The sequence below is a fragment of the Rhinopithecus roxellana genome, chromosome 5, assembly GCF_007565055.1.
Source record: "Rhinopithecus roxellana isolate Shanxi Qingling chromosome 5, ASM756505v1, whole genome shotgun sequence".
NCBI lineage: Eukaryota > Metazoa > Chordata > Mammalia > Primates > Cercopithecidae > Rhinopithecus > Rhinopithecus roxellana.
The window spans coordinates 27,099,281-27,113,935 of NC_044553.1; the positions used below are offsets into that span (position 1 = coordinate 27,099,281).

Sequence of the window (14,655 nt, forward strand, 5' to 3'; positions counted from 1 at the left end):
GAGTACTAAATGAGTGCAAATTTCTGCTGCACCTGGTGCACCACATTAGAGTGAGACAGTGCAGTTCAGTTCTTGGTTGTGCCACTTAAATGCTGGATGGCCTCATACAAATGACCTAACTTGTCCGAGCTTAAGTTCCTCTTTTGCAAAATGAAGGTAACAAAATGAAGGTAACAAGTTAATATCTGTCCCCTTCGATTCCCTAAACTGTCCGTCAAGTCCAAGTTGCCCATGAAATGCTTTGTCAAGGTAGCTGACTTATGTCTAGATGTGAAATGACTATACTGACCCCTGGTTACTGCCCTAAAAGTGAATTCTCATTTGAAATTCCCACCAGCAAAGCAGAAGGGTTCCTATTTCTCCACATCCTCACGAACGCTTGTTATTTTCTGTGTGTGTGTATGTGTGTTTACTAATAGTCATGCTAGAGGGTATGAAGTGATATCTCATTGATACGGTTTGGATCTGTGTTCCCACCAAATCTCATGTCGAATTTTGTAACTCCTAATGTTGGAGGTGGGACCAGTGGGAGGTGATTAGATCATCAGGGACAGTTTCTTGGGAATGGGTTAGCACCATCCAGTGGATGCTGTCCTCATGAAAATGAGTGAGTTCTCTTAAGATCCAGTTGTTTAAAAGTGTACAGCACCTCCCTCTCTCTCTTGCTCCTGCCATGTGAGACGCCTCACTCTCCCTTTGCCTTCTGTCAGAACTGGAAGCTTCCTAAGATCTCCCCAGAAGCCAAAGCCACTATGATTCCTGGAGAGCCTACAGAACTGTGAGCCAATTAAACCTCTTTTCTTTATAAATTACCCAGTCTCAGGTATTTCTTTACAGCAGTGTGAGAATGTACTAATACATTCATGTACTTAATTTGTATTTCCCTTATGATCAGTGGAGCATCTTGTCCTGTACTTATTGGCCATTTGAATATTTTCTTTGGAGAAATATCTATTCCAAGTCTTTTGCCCATTTTCAAATTGAGTTATTTGGATTTTCTGTTGTTGAATTGTAAGAGTTCTTCACATATCCTGGATGTTAATCCCTTATCAGGTATAGTATTTGTAAAACTTTTCTCTAATTATATGAGCTGTGTTGATACACTGTCCTTTGATACACAAATGTTTTACATTTCTAGGTAGTCCAATTTATCTATTTTTTTCTTTCATTGCCTGTACTTTTGGTGTCATACTTAAAAGACCATTGCCAAACACAAGGTGATGAAAAATTTCTTGTAAGTTTTCTTCTAAGACTGAATTTCTTCTAAGTGAAATGTACAATTAACAATGCTTTAAATGCAGACAACCTACAGAATAGGAGAAAATATTCACCAACTATGCATCTGACAAAGGTCTAATATCCAGAATCTATAGGGAACTTAAACAACTCAACAAGCATAAAACAACCCCATTAAAAAATCAGCAAAAGACATGAACAGCCAATTCTCAAAAGAAGACAAATAAGTGGCCAAGAAATACCTGAAAAAATGCTGCTCATCGTGAATCATCAGAGAAATGCGAATCAAAACCACAATGAGATACCATCTTATACCAGTCAGAATGGCTACTATTAAAACGTCAAAAAACAACAGATGTTGGTGAGGATGTGGAGAGAGAGCATGCTTATACATTGTTGGTGGGACTGTAAGTTAGTTCAGCCACTGTCAAAAGCAGTTTGGAGATTTTGCAAAGAAAGTAGAACTACCATTCCACCCAGCAATCCCATTACTGGATAAGTATCCAAAAGAAAACAAATCATGCTACCAAAAGACACGTGTACTGGCATGTTCATAGCAGCACTATTCATAATAGCAAGGACATGGAATCAACCTAGGTGCCCAGCAATAGTGGATTGGATAAAAAAAATGTGGTACATACACACCATATTAACAATTCCCAGTCACAAGAAACCCTCCCCGACGATCTAATAACTAGAGGCCGTAATCCTAAATGAATTCACACAGGAATAGAAAACCAGATGCCACATGTTCTCACTTATAAGTGGGAGCTAAACATTGGGTATTCATGGACATAAAGATGGCAACAATAGACACTGGAGAAGAAGGGAATGGGGAAAGGGTTGAAAAACTGTTGGGTACTAAGCTTAGTACCTGGGTGGTGGGATCATTTGTATCACAAACCTCAGCATCATGCAATATACCCAGGTAACAAACTTGCAGAGGTACCCCCTGAATCTAAAATAAAAGTTGAAAAAGAAAAAAAAATCATTAAAATGGTAAATTTTATGTTATGTATATTTTATCACAATAAAAGTTTATTCACACCTCCCCCACATACCCTATAAACGGGGGGTTTATTGGGCAACATATCTTAACATAGGAAAAAAGATTATTTTGCAAACTGCAGTCCATTATTGGGACTTCAAGGTGAAGAACTCATGAGTGGCTGGTTTGACTTAGTCCACTGTTCTGACTACTACAGAGTCCTGTCTTAAATTCAGCCTATTGCACTTTCCTCCTTGTGGCTCCAGCCCCTGGAACTCTTGAGTCCATGGGACAAGTCTTATGTCTTTCCCACATTGTAGCTCTCCAAGTGGCAGGTGGCAGCTGCCACAATCACAATAGCCACGATTGATTGATGGGGCTCTGGGGGAAGGGGGAAGGCAGGTGATACAACCAAGCCAGTCACGGAGCTGGGGTCTGGACCTTTTGGAGGTGTCGCTACTGCCAAAGCCAATGGTTTTGATGCTAGGGCACAGTGCCTCTTGGCCAGATTCCTCCTCAATCTTCCTCTCTACAATCCCTTGGTCTTTTCTTGTGTGACTTTGTACTGCATCCCTCCCCAGCCCATTCTTCCACTTGCAGTGAACACCAGGTAAGGTCCCTCCAAGGCAAGGGCTAACAACACATGCTTCTTACCTTTTCACTGGTGTCCTATTAGACCCAGCACCCTGCAAGGTCCAATGGCCCCACGGAGAGAGAGGATCATTGGCAGAAATCCATTCTAAACCCCCTTCTCCCCTTCTTTTCCCCCTACTAAAAGCAGAGGCTAACTTCACCCATCCTGCAGTATTTCCTCCCGGGGGCTCCTGCAACTGAAGATGCTGCAGTCTCAGGATGAACAGCCTGTTTGTTTAAAGGGTTTATTACTGGTGCTTAATGCTATTTTGACAGATGAAAGTGAGTCAATTATAGCTGGAAATAGCTCTGGCTGTATCAGTTTCTTCCAGGTGGTTGCCCATTCCCCATTCAAGGGACTTTTTCTCTCCTTAACAAAAGGCAGTGTTTCTCCTCTTATCCCCAAGGACTTCGGAACCATCTCAAGAGTTTCCTCCTTCTAGGAAGAAACAATATTTAATATTTAAACAGTCCACGAGGGGAGGGTTGCCACTGCAGACCTACTCTGACAGGGATGAAGTGAAAAGATGGTCCTGACAGGCCAACCTCCAAGATAAATTATGTAGCCCCATTGAGCCCTGTGTCCATATAGGTATCATTCTGGCTCCATCAGACACACATGTGGCTGCTCCTTATTGAATGTCTCTCTAGGGCTTTCTTGGGGGCAATGAATTTTCCCTGTTGATATCCATCTTAATGATACCAGTGTTGGTCACAGGCTTGGGTGACCACACTCACCTTCATGAGGACAAGAATCCTTTGTGGGTGGCTCAGAAGGCTTCCCAAGGTCACACTGATTTATGCTAAGGCCCCAATGAAGAGCATACTGATGCCCCTCAGTCAGTGGGGAGTCTGTACACTGGGCTCTTTCATGTCCCTGCTGATCTGCCATGTGGTTGGATGGGCAACTGGGTATAGGGCCTGACCCCAAGCTGGGAGGTCAGGAGTGTGGTAGGGTATATATTTGTAACAGGCATCTCATACTTCATATGTTCAAGAAAGAACTTCCTTCTGCAATGCCCCCAAACATGTGTGGGCTTTTCTAAGCTCTTCTATCACAGAATATGGCACTGCCACATTAAGCTTGTTTGCTTGGGCTTGTTTGCTCAAACTCTAACTCTAAGAGTCATCCTGGATTTTTCTCTTTCTCTCCCCCATTATGGTCCTTAAACAGAATCCACCAGTAAATCCTGCTGCCTTTACCTCCAAATTTTATAGCAAATCTGACCAACTCTTAGATATCCCACGCCATAATCCTAGTCTAAGCCATCATCATTTCTTGCCAGAGCTATTGCAACAGCTTCCCAACAAATATTCCAGCTTTCATTCTTGCTGGAGGGATCTTTTAAAGACACAACTCAGATCTTCTCCCTCACCTCCTTCACTGCCCCTCAAACTTAGAATCAAATCCAAACTCTTTACCATGGCCCACAAACATATGTGCATTCTAGTTCCTACCTCTCTCACTAATATCATCTCCTCCCCCTTTCTCCTTGCTCACTTTGTTTCAGCCACATTTGTCTCTTGGTTGAACCTTGAGCACACCCTCCCACCTCAAGGCCTTTGCACTTAAGGTTCCCTCCACCTGGAGGGTTCCTACCGCAGATCTGCACATGGCTGGTGCTGTTTCGTTCATTGAGACTTAGCTCAAACCAACTTCTTTCCAGAGAAGACTCTCCTGATAGCACTATTTAAAAATATCTTATTTATTTGTTTACCTGTAATTTATCTTTCCCTATAAGAAAACATAATTGTTAATGAGATCTGGGACTTTATTTTATTCACTACCGTATCTTAGTGTCTAGAACAGAGCCTGGCACATAGTAAACACTCAATAAATATAGGTGGAATGAATATGTGTAGGTTTTAAAACGCATCTACAAATGGGCACTTTCCCATTGAGAGGCAGGGTCTATGTCTACTTCCCTTGATTCTAAGCTAATTTAATGACTAGATGGCTAGTAGATGATAATAGAAGTGACACTATGTGGTCTTAAAATGTGATGCAGCTTCTGCCTTGGTCTCTGGGCCACTTGTGCTAGAGCCTGGGCCACCATGTACACGTCTTACCACTCTAAGGCTACCATGCTATGAGGAAGCCCTATCTAGCCCACAGAGAGAGATCATTTAGAGAAACCCTAATACAACATAAAGAGAGGGAGAGAGACGCATGATTAACCCCAGCTGCTTCAGCCCCCCACTGTTTTACTTCTAGCCAATCTGACTGCACCTGACCTAAGAACCATCTGGGTGAGCCCTTCTCAGATTCTTAGCCAATAGAAATTGTAAACAATATAAAATGAATGTTGCTGTTGTTTTTTCACGCTATTAAGTCATGAGATGATTTTTACCTGCAACAGAAAACTGGAAGAGAGTGAATGAATGATTAATATTAAACTATTTTTCTTGTGGTTGCTCTAATGGGCACTAGTAAATTCCTAGCCAATTTACTGATCCAAGTGCCAGGGAGATCTATGCCAGGTCACATGAATGGGAGGAAACAAGGAAGAGATTGGGAACTACTACTTGTTTGGCTGGGGCTGTTTAAGAATGCCATCCAGGTTGACATGGACTTCTTGATAGGAATAGTTCAGACCCTCCTCAACATTTCCTATTTGTTTTCCTTAATTCTTGGAATCTCTTTCCTGGAATTAGAGATCCAGGCCTAACCAGGAGAATCCTTAGCTAATTAGTTACATCAAAACTCTTCTTAAAGAGAGTGGATTCCATTGCTTTAACTCTCCCTATCTCTTTCATATTGCCTAGGTAAAGTTCCCTTCCATCTTATAGAGAAGAGCGTGTGGACAAAAACACCCTAGGAGACGCTCCTTTGAAGATCTCAGCCCAATCAACAAGATGTGCTCTGCAGAGTTAGAGCATATTGCACTGAGACATAAAGATGGCGATGATTGATGATAACATTAAGTGTTTCTACCGAAATATACTAGGCATTTCACATCCATTATCTCATTTAGTCTTCACATCTTCCAATATTACCATTCCCATTCACATTTCACTGAAGAGGCAACTAAAGTTTAAAGAGATTAAGGTGAATTACTTGAAGTCAAATGCGTCTGATCCTGATTTTCTTGAAAATCACACACCTGGGATGGTATGTGACTTGCCAGCCACCATCTCTCTTCCCATGTTCATGGCATCTGTTCCCACTGAGCCTCGAGACAGCCCCACCCCCAGGATCATTCTCAACTCAGCTCTCTAGGCAAGCACTACCCATTGGTCAAAATTGGCATGCCAGATGAAACCCACTTGCCAAACCCCCTCATCTCTCAAGGAGTGGAGGCTCAGAAAGGCCAGGTGACTTGCTGAGGCCATCCAGCAAGTGAGTGGTGGAGCTGGGGTGGAAATGCACCTGGGAAAAGGATACTGCCTACCAAGAATCTCCCACACTTAGTGACAGTCCTACTGGCCTGTAGGGAGGCCACTTACCCGCGAACAGCGTGCAGCAGGCGCAGCGAGGGGTATGCAGTGCGCACGTTGACATGGTGCTTCAGGATAAGCTCGTTGACCCACTCAACACGCTCCTTGCCGCCCCTGGCCATGAAGGCAGGGATCCACAGGATGCTGCCATTGAGGCTGTGCAGCCGCTGCAGCAGCTTCTCCCGCCACGTGGCATTGACCAAGTCCTCAAAGGCCCGCTGGATGACCGAGGGGTTCATGGTTACCAGGTCTGTCTTGAGCCCCACATCCCGGGCGTACTCCTGGACTGGGGCCAGGTTGCACCTGCAGGAGAAAAAGGCAACATGATCCTTTTGGAAAAGCTGAGACCCCTTCTTCTATTTAACTTGATCCCATCCTTTGCCTCTCCTTGCTTCTTTCTCATCCCCAAACAAAGACCCAGGGCATCTCTCCACACTCACAGGCCCCTCCCGTCATCCTTTCTCCTCCTTTTTCTGCCACAAATGTTTACTGAGTTCATACCATGTACCTAGAACTTTGCTAGACCCTGTGGATGTAAATGCCTGTCTTCTAGAGTTCAGGATCTAAGAGAGGAGGAAAGAAGCAAGTAAGCCAGTCCTCAGTCCACAAGATGATAATGCTGTTGCCAAGAGTGACCTGGCCCATCAGTTGACAGAGTGAGGGATCCGAAGGCAGACTTCCAGGCTCTAAACTCGCTTTGACACTTTCTACCTGTGTGATTCTGGGAAACTTGCTCAACCTCTCTGTGCTTCCTGAGACCTTCCATTACTTTAGCTATGATAGAGATCACAACAGCATCCCTCCCAAGGATTAAAAGAATTGCTACATGCTCAGTACTTAGAACACTACTGGATATAGTAAGAGCTTGATAAATGCTAACTGTTGTCATCATTTTTATGGGAAGGAGGAGTGTCAGATGGACTTCCCTGAGGTGGTGACCACTAAGCAGAAGTCTATTAGTGGACAAGGTACATGAAAAGAGTGCTTCTCCAGTTTGCCAAGTCAGAAGAATCACCCCAGGCACTCATTAAAAATACAGATTCCCCAGTTCCTCACCTGGAGATTCTGATTCAGCAGGTGAGCCTAAGCATTGATACCGATTTTTCACAAGCCCTTCCTCTTCAGGTAGTGTTATAGCCAAGCAGTTTAGGAATACCATGCTATAGCACTGTGGGCACAAGAAAGGTATCCAAGGGCAGAGAGGTGGGAAACAACATGGGTGTTTAGGGAAAGGCAAGTGATTTGGTCTGACTGGAGTATATTGCGTGGAGGAGATGCGGTTTGGGAGGCAAGCAGAGTGAGGTATCAAAGGACGTGTGTGCCAGGGACTTGGTTCTGAGGGCAATAGGGAGCCACTGAGGGATCTGGAGCAGGAGAGTGACAGGGACGGTTTAGAAATTTTGGCCACAATTAGAAAGCAATGAGATGACGTTGCGGTATGGATTGGAGGGGATGGAGTTGGGTACTGGAGGGCAAACTAAGAGGCCACCGCAAACTCATGTTGACAAGTCAGGCTGCCTGGGTTAAATAGCAGAGGCTATTTAACCTGACGACTTCCTTGTGGGAGACCCAGCCTGGGTGTGCATATCTGGGTTTCCTGCCTGTGCCTGGGACTGGGATGGCAGCAGAGGGCACTGCAGGGGAGGTCTGGCTGTTGTCTGGCACAGAGGATTTAATGGTGGAAAAGCCCTTTGACCAGTGAAAAGAAGTCTGAGAAATCCAGTTAAGAGTATAAAAATAGAGGCTGGAGACATGAAGACAAGGGATCGCAAGTCATCATCAAATGAAGAAATCCAGGAACGCACCATTTATCCCTCCCTTTAAGCAAGGACTTTCCTTTTTCAACAACTGGGGAGAAAAAGTGGGTTAATCAGAAAGAAAACTCCTATTTTTTGAGCCCCTGGTGTGTGCCAGGCACTGACCGGTCCTTTAACATAGGTCAACTGATTTTATTGTGACCCAGTTTTAATGACCCTCCTGTTACAAGTGAGGAAATGGAGGCTCAGTGTGTGAGAATTAACTTGCTCAAAGGCCTGGAGCTAGAAAGCGAACCACCAGGAGTCAAGCTCAGGTATATTTGACTCAAAGAGCCTGTTTGTGATTTCAGACTGAACGCCCTAAAATATCCCCTCTTCTCATCCCTGCCCCTAGGTCTTGCTATCTTTAACTGTGACTAAACACTGCAAAGCGATAGGATTGCCTTGGGTCAATTCCCCTTCAGAAGCCCTTGCCACAGGCCTCAGAGACTGAGGTGTCACTGGAGTACATCAGTCAGTGTGGGGCTGCCCAGGTCTCAGTTACTCCTATTGCCTTGAAACCCGGCTTAGCCAGGCTTCCAAGGCCTTCCTGAGGGTCTGGGGCCGATTCTAGGCCAAGCTCCAGGTCCCGAGGCAGGGCCAAGTGGACTCCATGCAGTTCAGATGGACTGGAAGCAACCATGGGGCAGGAGGGGCTGTGACAGAGGCAAGGAGAATGAAGGGGATGTGTCACCTAACCCTGGCGGCTCACAAGGTGGCCCAGAAGGGTGAAGCAGGAAACACACTCTCAACTACAATGTTGGCCAGTCTGGGATGCCACCTCCTGGAAGATGTTGTGGGCAATGGGAACAGGGGCTGTGTGCTCCTTGTAGGCAGGCCCCAGCCCTCATTCAGTATAGGACTCGGCTCACAGTAGGGGCTTCATACCTTACCTGCAGAGGCACAAGAAGAGGGAGGCAGGGAGGGGCTGTGAAGTCCAAGCTTTTCCAATGACTGTGCCTCAGTGAGGATGCTGGGGTAGGGGAGCTCTGCCCTAAGTGGACTGTCTAGACGTCTTCCTTCCCCACCAGATGTGAATTGCTTCATTTAGGCGAGAAGGAGGCGTTAGGAAGGGGTTCAATCTGATCTAGGCTCTCTTTTGTCCAACAGTAGGCCAGGCCTCCCAAAGTGACTTCTGGATTGCCTTGGCTCCGGGCAGGAGAGGAGTCACTCCCTTCCAGAAACCACCACACCCACAGGTACACATTGAGGAGTACTCTGCAGGGTGAGAGAGGCAACTTGGGCAGGCTCTGGAAGCCAACTACCTGGTCTACAGCCTGGCTCCAGCCCTCACTAGCTGTGTGGCACTTGCCTCTCTCTGCCTCAATTTCCTCACTGCAAAGCCAGGATAAAAACAGAGCACTCCATACACAGTAGTTGTGAGAATTAAATAAGTTAATAAACAGGAAGTGCATAGAATAGCACCTGGTACATTCCAAGTGGCCAACAAATGGTAAGGGATAACAATGATGATAATGTGGTTTATCCATGGAAGGGCATTTGTTCATCAGATTCTCCTTATGGAAGAAGTGCATGCGTGCGTGTGTGTGCATGCATTTATGTGTGTGCCCAATGAAGTTCTGATCCCCAAACAGCTGGGAGCTTATACTTTGCGCACAGGATCCCAGATAGACACAGTGTCCTTAGCCTGGCATTGCAGGATCATGGGGCTCTCCTGGGACCAGCCTCCCATCCATTCCCAGCAGCACTTTGTGCAGCTGATGCTTGCTTAAGCAGTGCCCTGCCTGATCCATGCATCTGCCTTCTTGCTTCCATGCCTCTCTTCATGCTGTTTCCTCCTCCTCACCACTTTCACTGGTCAAAGGCAACTCACACTCCAATGCCGCTTCTGCCAGAAGCCTGCCTTGAACTCCCTAGGAGGCACTAGGTTTTGCAAGATCGTTGCATTTTGCGTGCCATGTGTCCCACCAGGACTTACAAGCTTGTCTTCCCCACATAGAGTTTTCTGAGAGGGGGTGAGGTCTTGTGTGTCTGTGCGTTTCTCCCACAGAAGAGGTAGGGTGAATGGATTGAAGACTTGGACTGGCAGAGACACAAACCTCTATCAGGAGTTTCACAGTGTCTGCCATTCTAGCAAAGCCACACGGAGGCCCTCCTCTGGCCTGGCACAGCCTTGGACAGGAGGCCTGGAGATGGACACAGCTACTCTGGTCTGGAGGAGCTCACCACTTGGGGGTGAGGTGGGTGGAGTGGAGACAGAGTCCCCAGGGAATTAACACTTAGTGTCCCTGTTGTGTGGGAGACACCATCCCAGGCATATTCCCATATGCCATCTCATTTAATGCTTGCAACATCACACTCACGCTCTCTTTATTGTTAGTGTGGGGCTTTGGCCTATAGCATATTTCCAAGTGCAGGGCATGGAACAAACTCCTAGATTGGAAGAACCCAGAGGAACAGTCCCAGGGGGGTGGAGGAGCTAGTGCCACTACTGGGTACCGTATCCCTGATGTCAAACGTTAGTCTGTACACAGTGGGGCTGCAAAATCTTGTCCTAAAACACCCCTCAGGTCCACCCCAGAGACACGTGGGAGTTTCAGAGCCATGAACATAGGCCTAAGGGACAAAGAACAACTGCACTTTTTGAAGTAGCTTGCTCCTTGGCACTTTTGATCCATATTTTCCAAGTATGTGTGGATGGGTATGGACATGACTCCCAGGAGTGAGGCAGAGTACACCCCGGCTGCGCCTCTCCACGTGCAGTCACACACCAGCAGTGGCGTCCCCTGGGGTGCTTGTTAGAAATGCTGAGTTGCCGGCCCCACCCTAGACCCCAAAACTCTGCATGTCAATAAGCCCAGGAGACTCCTGTGCACGGTAAAGTCTGAGAAGCACTAGGCTAGAGCACAGACCGTATTCATAATGAAAGAACCTCAAGGCCAGCCAGTCCACCCAGCCTGTTTTACAGATGATAAAACTGAGGCCCAGAAAGGCAGAGAGATACACCCCAAGTCATGTGACAAATGGGTAGCAAAGCCAAGGCCCAGCTTTGAACCGCGCACTGCTGACTATGTGAAAGGGTTCCAAAAGGAAACTGTGGCCAAAATCTGCCTCCAAAATTCCTGGGTCAGGACTTCATGGGCTGTGTGATGCTCACTGTGGGGACTCATGACTTGTGACAATGGAAGAGGCATGGCTTAAGTGTATGGCATTAGGTCAGAAAGCCCCCACCGGATACTGCTGGGCACTCCTGGAGGGGATCCGACCCCCTGGGAGGAGGCCTTGGCCCCCACACCCTCACCTTTAACGCCCAACCGTCACTCCTTCTCTGACTTCCAATCAGACAGACCTGCCACACTTCCTTCTTCCTTTCCCTCCCCTCACCCTCCCTCCACTAGACTTTAGACTAAAGGGCTCTGAAAAACAGGGACTGAGCTGTTGGATGTGCCAGGGCCAGACGGACCTGGCAGAGGATGACAAAACTCTGGCTGCCAGGCTGCGGTAGCATTTCAATCCCAGCGGACGCAAGAGTAAAGACACGGTTTCTTCCCTTGTCTCAAGGTTTAGGGAACTCTACGATAAGGTGGCTTCCCAAAGCCCCAGGACAAGGCTGTCTTTGCCTCGAGTTGGTCCCCACAGAAACATGAGAACGTATGCAGTTCTGCCAAGGCTGGGGAGCCGGCTGCAATGAAACTCGAGGCTCTGCATGCCCTAATTTTGATCGGGAGACAGCAAAGCCTTGTTTCCATGACTGTGGTGGGTTGGGGGTCAGGTGTCAGGGCCAAGGGCAACCTTGTGTACAAATGTCCCAGGCAACTGGAAAATGAGAGCAGATATTTTCGAGAAAATAACGGTCAGGTACAAAATCCAAGTTTCTCTGTTACTCCCGCACTTCCCAGATTTTGAGAACAGGGTAATAAAGTCACTAGTAGGGCACCCCCTTCCAAGACACTTACAAGAGTTTTGCAAAGTTGAACCAACAACTAGCCAGCCCAGGAGATTTTCTTACCAACCTTTTGTATCAGGCTCTACCTCAGGGGATCAGCAAACTTTTTCTGTAAAGGGCCAGATAATAACATTTTCTGCTTTGCAGGTGATATGATCTCTCTGTTGTGACTCTGCAATTCCACCCAATGACTTAACCGTGCCCAGTGACTCCACACTCTTTGTAGTGAGACAACAGCCACAAATGATATGAAAATGGGTGGCGTCGCTGTGTTCCAACCAAACTTTATTTACAAAAGTAGGCTGCAGGCCAGCATCTGCCCACCTCTGCTGTGGATCAGTGATTCTCAACCTTGGCTGTAAATCAGAATGACCTGTGCTCCCTGGGTTGCCCGCACCCCTGCCACGCCTCTCCTCCCCTCTCCTCCATTGATTTAATTGGTTTGAGGTACATTCTGGACATTGGAGGCGAAGCTCCCCAAATGATTCTGATGAGCAGTCATGGTTGAGAGTAGGGGCTAACCCTGTCAAGGCCTCGTTTCAGTCACTTGGGACAACTGGCAATGCTCCACTGAAACACAGCCTGCCCGCCGCTCTGGCCCCAGAGTGCCTGCTGGGGCGTGTTACCTGATGACGAAGCTGTGGGCGTCAATCTCCTGCCCACAGCCGCTGTTCAGCAAGACCCCCGAGTTGCCCACGATGGCACAAGTCCCAAAGTGCTTGTTCTTCAGTGGTGAAGTCCGGGGGAGGAGCTCATAGAGGTTTTGAGACACATTCATGGTGCTGTCTCGATCGAAGATGTAATGAATAATGTCTCCAGGCTTCAGGGTTCCCTTTAGGACAGAAATGTCCTTTTCAGCATCCAAGAACTTTAAAATTTGCTTCCTGTGAAAAGCAAACATGTGTGAGGAAAGTCTCCATGGTGCCAGCTGCCCTTTGCCAGCCCAGCTTTTCCTATCCGGGGTCATCCGGCAGGGTGGCTGCAACCCAGCCAATACACAGAGTATGCTGAGAGTTCAGATGCCCTTGAGAACGGGTTCCAGGCAGGGACGGCCAGAAGTGGCCCAGAAGCAACTATGGTGGCGGCCAATATGGGGGTTGCCAGGGTTACACCCTCTTCCTTTGTGAGGTGAAAACTGCTCTGGGAAATCACTCCATTAGGACTGGAGGTGAGCTCCTCAAGCGGGCCCCAGAAGGAAGGGTGGCCCATCACCCGTTTCCCCAGGACTGCCTGGCCTAGGCACTGAAAGTCCCATGTCCCTGAAAGCCCCTCAGTCTGGGGCACACCCAGACATTTGGTGACCTTACATTACTCTCACTCTCTTAGGCGGATTTAGGGCCACCCTCTGACAGGGATGAAAGTGAACGGTTAGGTACAAAATCTAAGTTTCTCTGTTACTCCCACACTTCCTAGATTTTGAGAAAAGGATACTAAAGTCTAGGAGCAGAAAGCCAGATGACAGGTGCCTCTCACTCCTTACTGGCCCATTTTCTTCCACGGAAGCTTTCTCTGGGCAAAGGAGCTTTCTGGGGGGATGGATACTGTGACGTGTATGGACATTTTCCGCCTCTGAGACACTGAGAGGACGGCCTGCCATCCTGCAAGCTGGAGCATGTCCGCTTACTGTCCCCCTCAAGTTGCTATCTAGTGTTTATGGGGGGGGGGATTATAAATATGGACCCCTTCCTGGTCCCACAGAGACCAGGTTGTTTCAGAACGAAGGACAGCTCTCTAGACTCTAGGGTAGCTTTGATTTAGAGAAAATTCTCGAATCGAATCATCTAGCAAAGCACAAAGAAGAGATCGAGTGGGGTCAGGAAAGGGATGGGTGTCCTCTTGGACTTGCCAAAAAAGCTTCACCTGAAACACACAGCTTCCCCTAAGGAGCCTGAGAATCCTAGCTGGGGGTTCTACTTAAAGAACTGTTTAAATCACCCGAGATTTTTAGAAATGATTCCAGTCATAAAGAGAAAGAAATTGGGTACCTAGATAAGCTGAAATTAATTTCATATTCTGCTGCAAATTCCTATCTAGAACAGATACAAAGATGCTGTTCTTTGTTTTCAGAGTCCTGGAGGTGCAGAATTTTCATGCCCTCTGCAAATGTGAGACGCTGCAGGATGGCTATCCCATCTCACAGATAGTAACACTGAGGCCTGAAAGCCTGCTGGATTTGAGATGTTCACAACCTGTGGTACATTCCAGTAGGCTGCACATTCAGTCACTTGGGGAACCTTTAAATCCTTCAAATCTCCAGGCTTACATGTGAGAAATCTTGATTCTGAGAGTGGCCCAGTTGTCAGCATTGCTCTCAAAAGCTCCCCAGGTGACTTTAATGTGTGTCCAGGTTCAAGCGCCTCTGGGGAAGTCAGGGGGCAGCTAGAATGCTTGGTAAGCTTGATGCTTCTCATCCATTATCTTTTTCTACTAATGACTGCGTCTCTTGCTATCATGTAGGGGAAACCACCCTTGCAGAATGATTCATATCTGTTGATGGAAAACAGAGGCATTGTTTTTATTTACTGTGCTTTACCAAGGATTATATGACTTGACAAACTAATAGAGTTGGGAAATTGCTGAAACCTTTGCAATTACTTACCCCAAGGTATTTAAAAACAAAGAGAGCCCCTAGAAAGCCCATAAATAAACACCTCTGT

At 47.0% G+C, this 14,655-nt stretch overlaps 1 protein-coding gene across 2 annotated transcripts in view; it reads right to left on the minus strand.

Annotated features, from left to right (window-relative positions):
- ST8SIA2 (ST8 alpha-N-acetyl-neuraminide alpha-2,8-sialyltransferase 2) overlaps window positions 1-14,655 on the minus strand; it is a 75,228-nt gene that overhangs the window by 17,505 nt on the left and 43,068 nt on the right. For both annotated transcript variants that reach the window (XM_010373447.2, XM_030931733.1), the window contains exons 4-5: window positions 12,625-12,882; window positions 6,305-6,598 (exon numbers count right to left, since the gene is read on the minus strand). In XM_010373447.2, coding sequence (XP_010371749.2) covers window positions 6,305-6,598; window positions 12,625-12,882 — 552 coding nt within the window. The remainder of the gene's footprint in view (window positions 1-6,304; window positions 6,599-12,624; window positions 12,883-14,655) is intronic.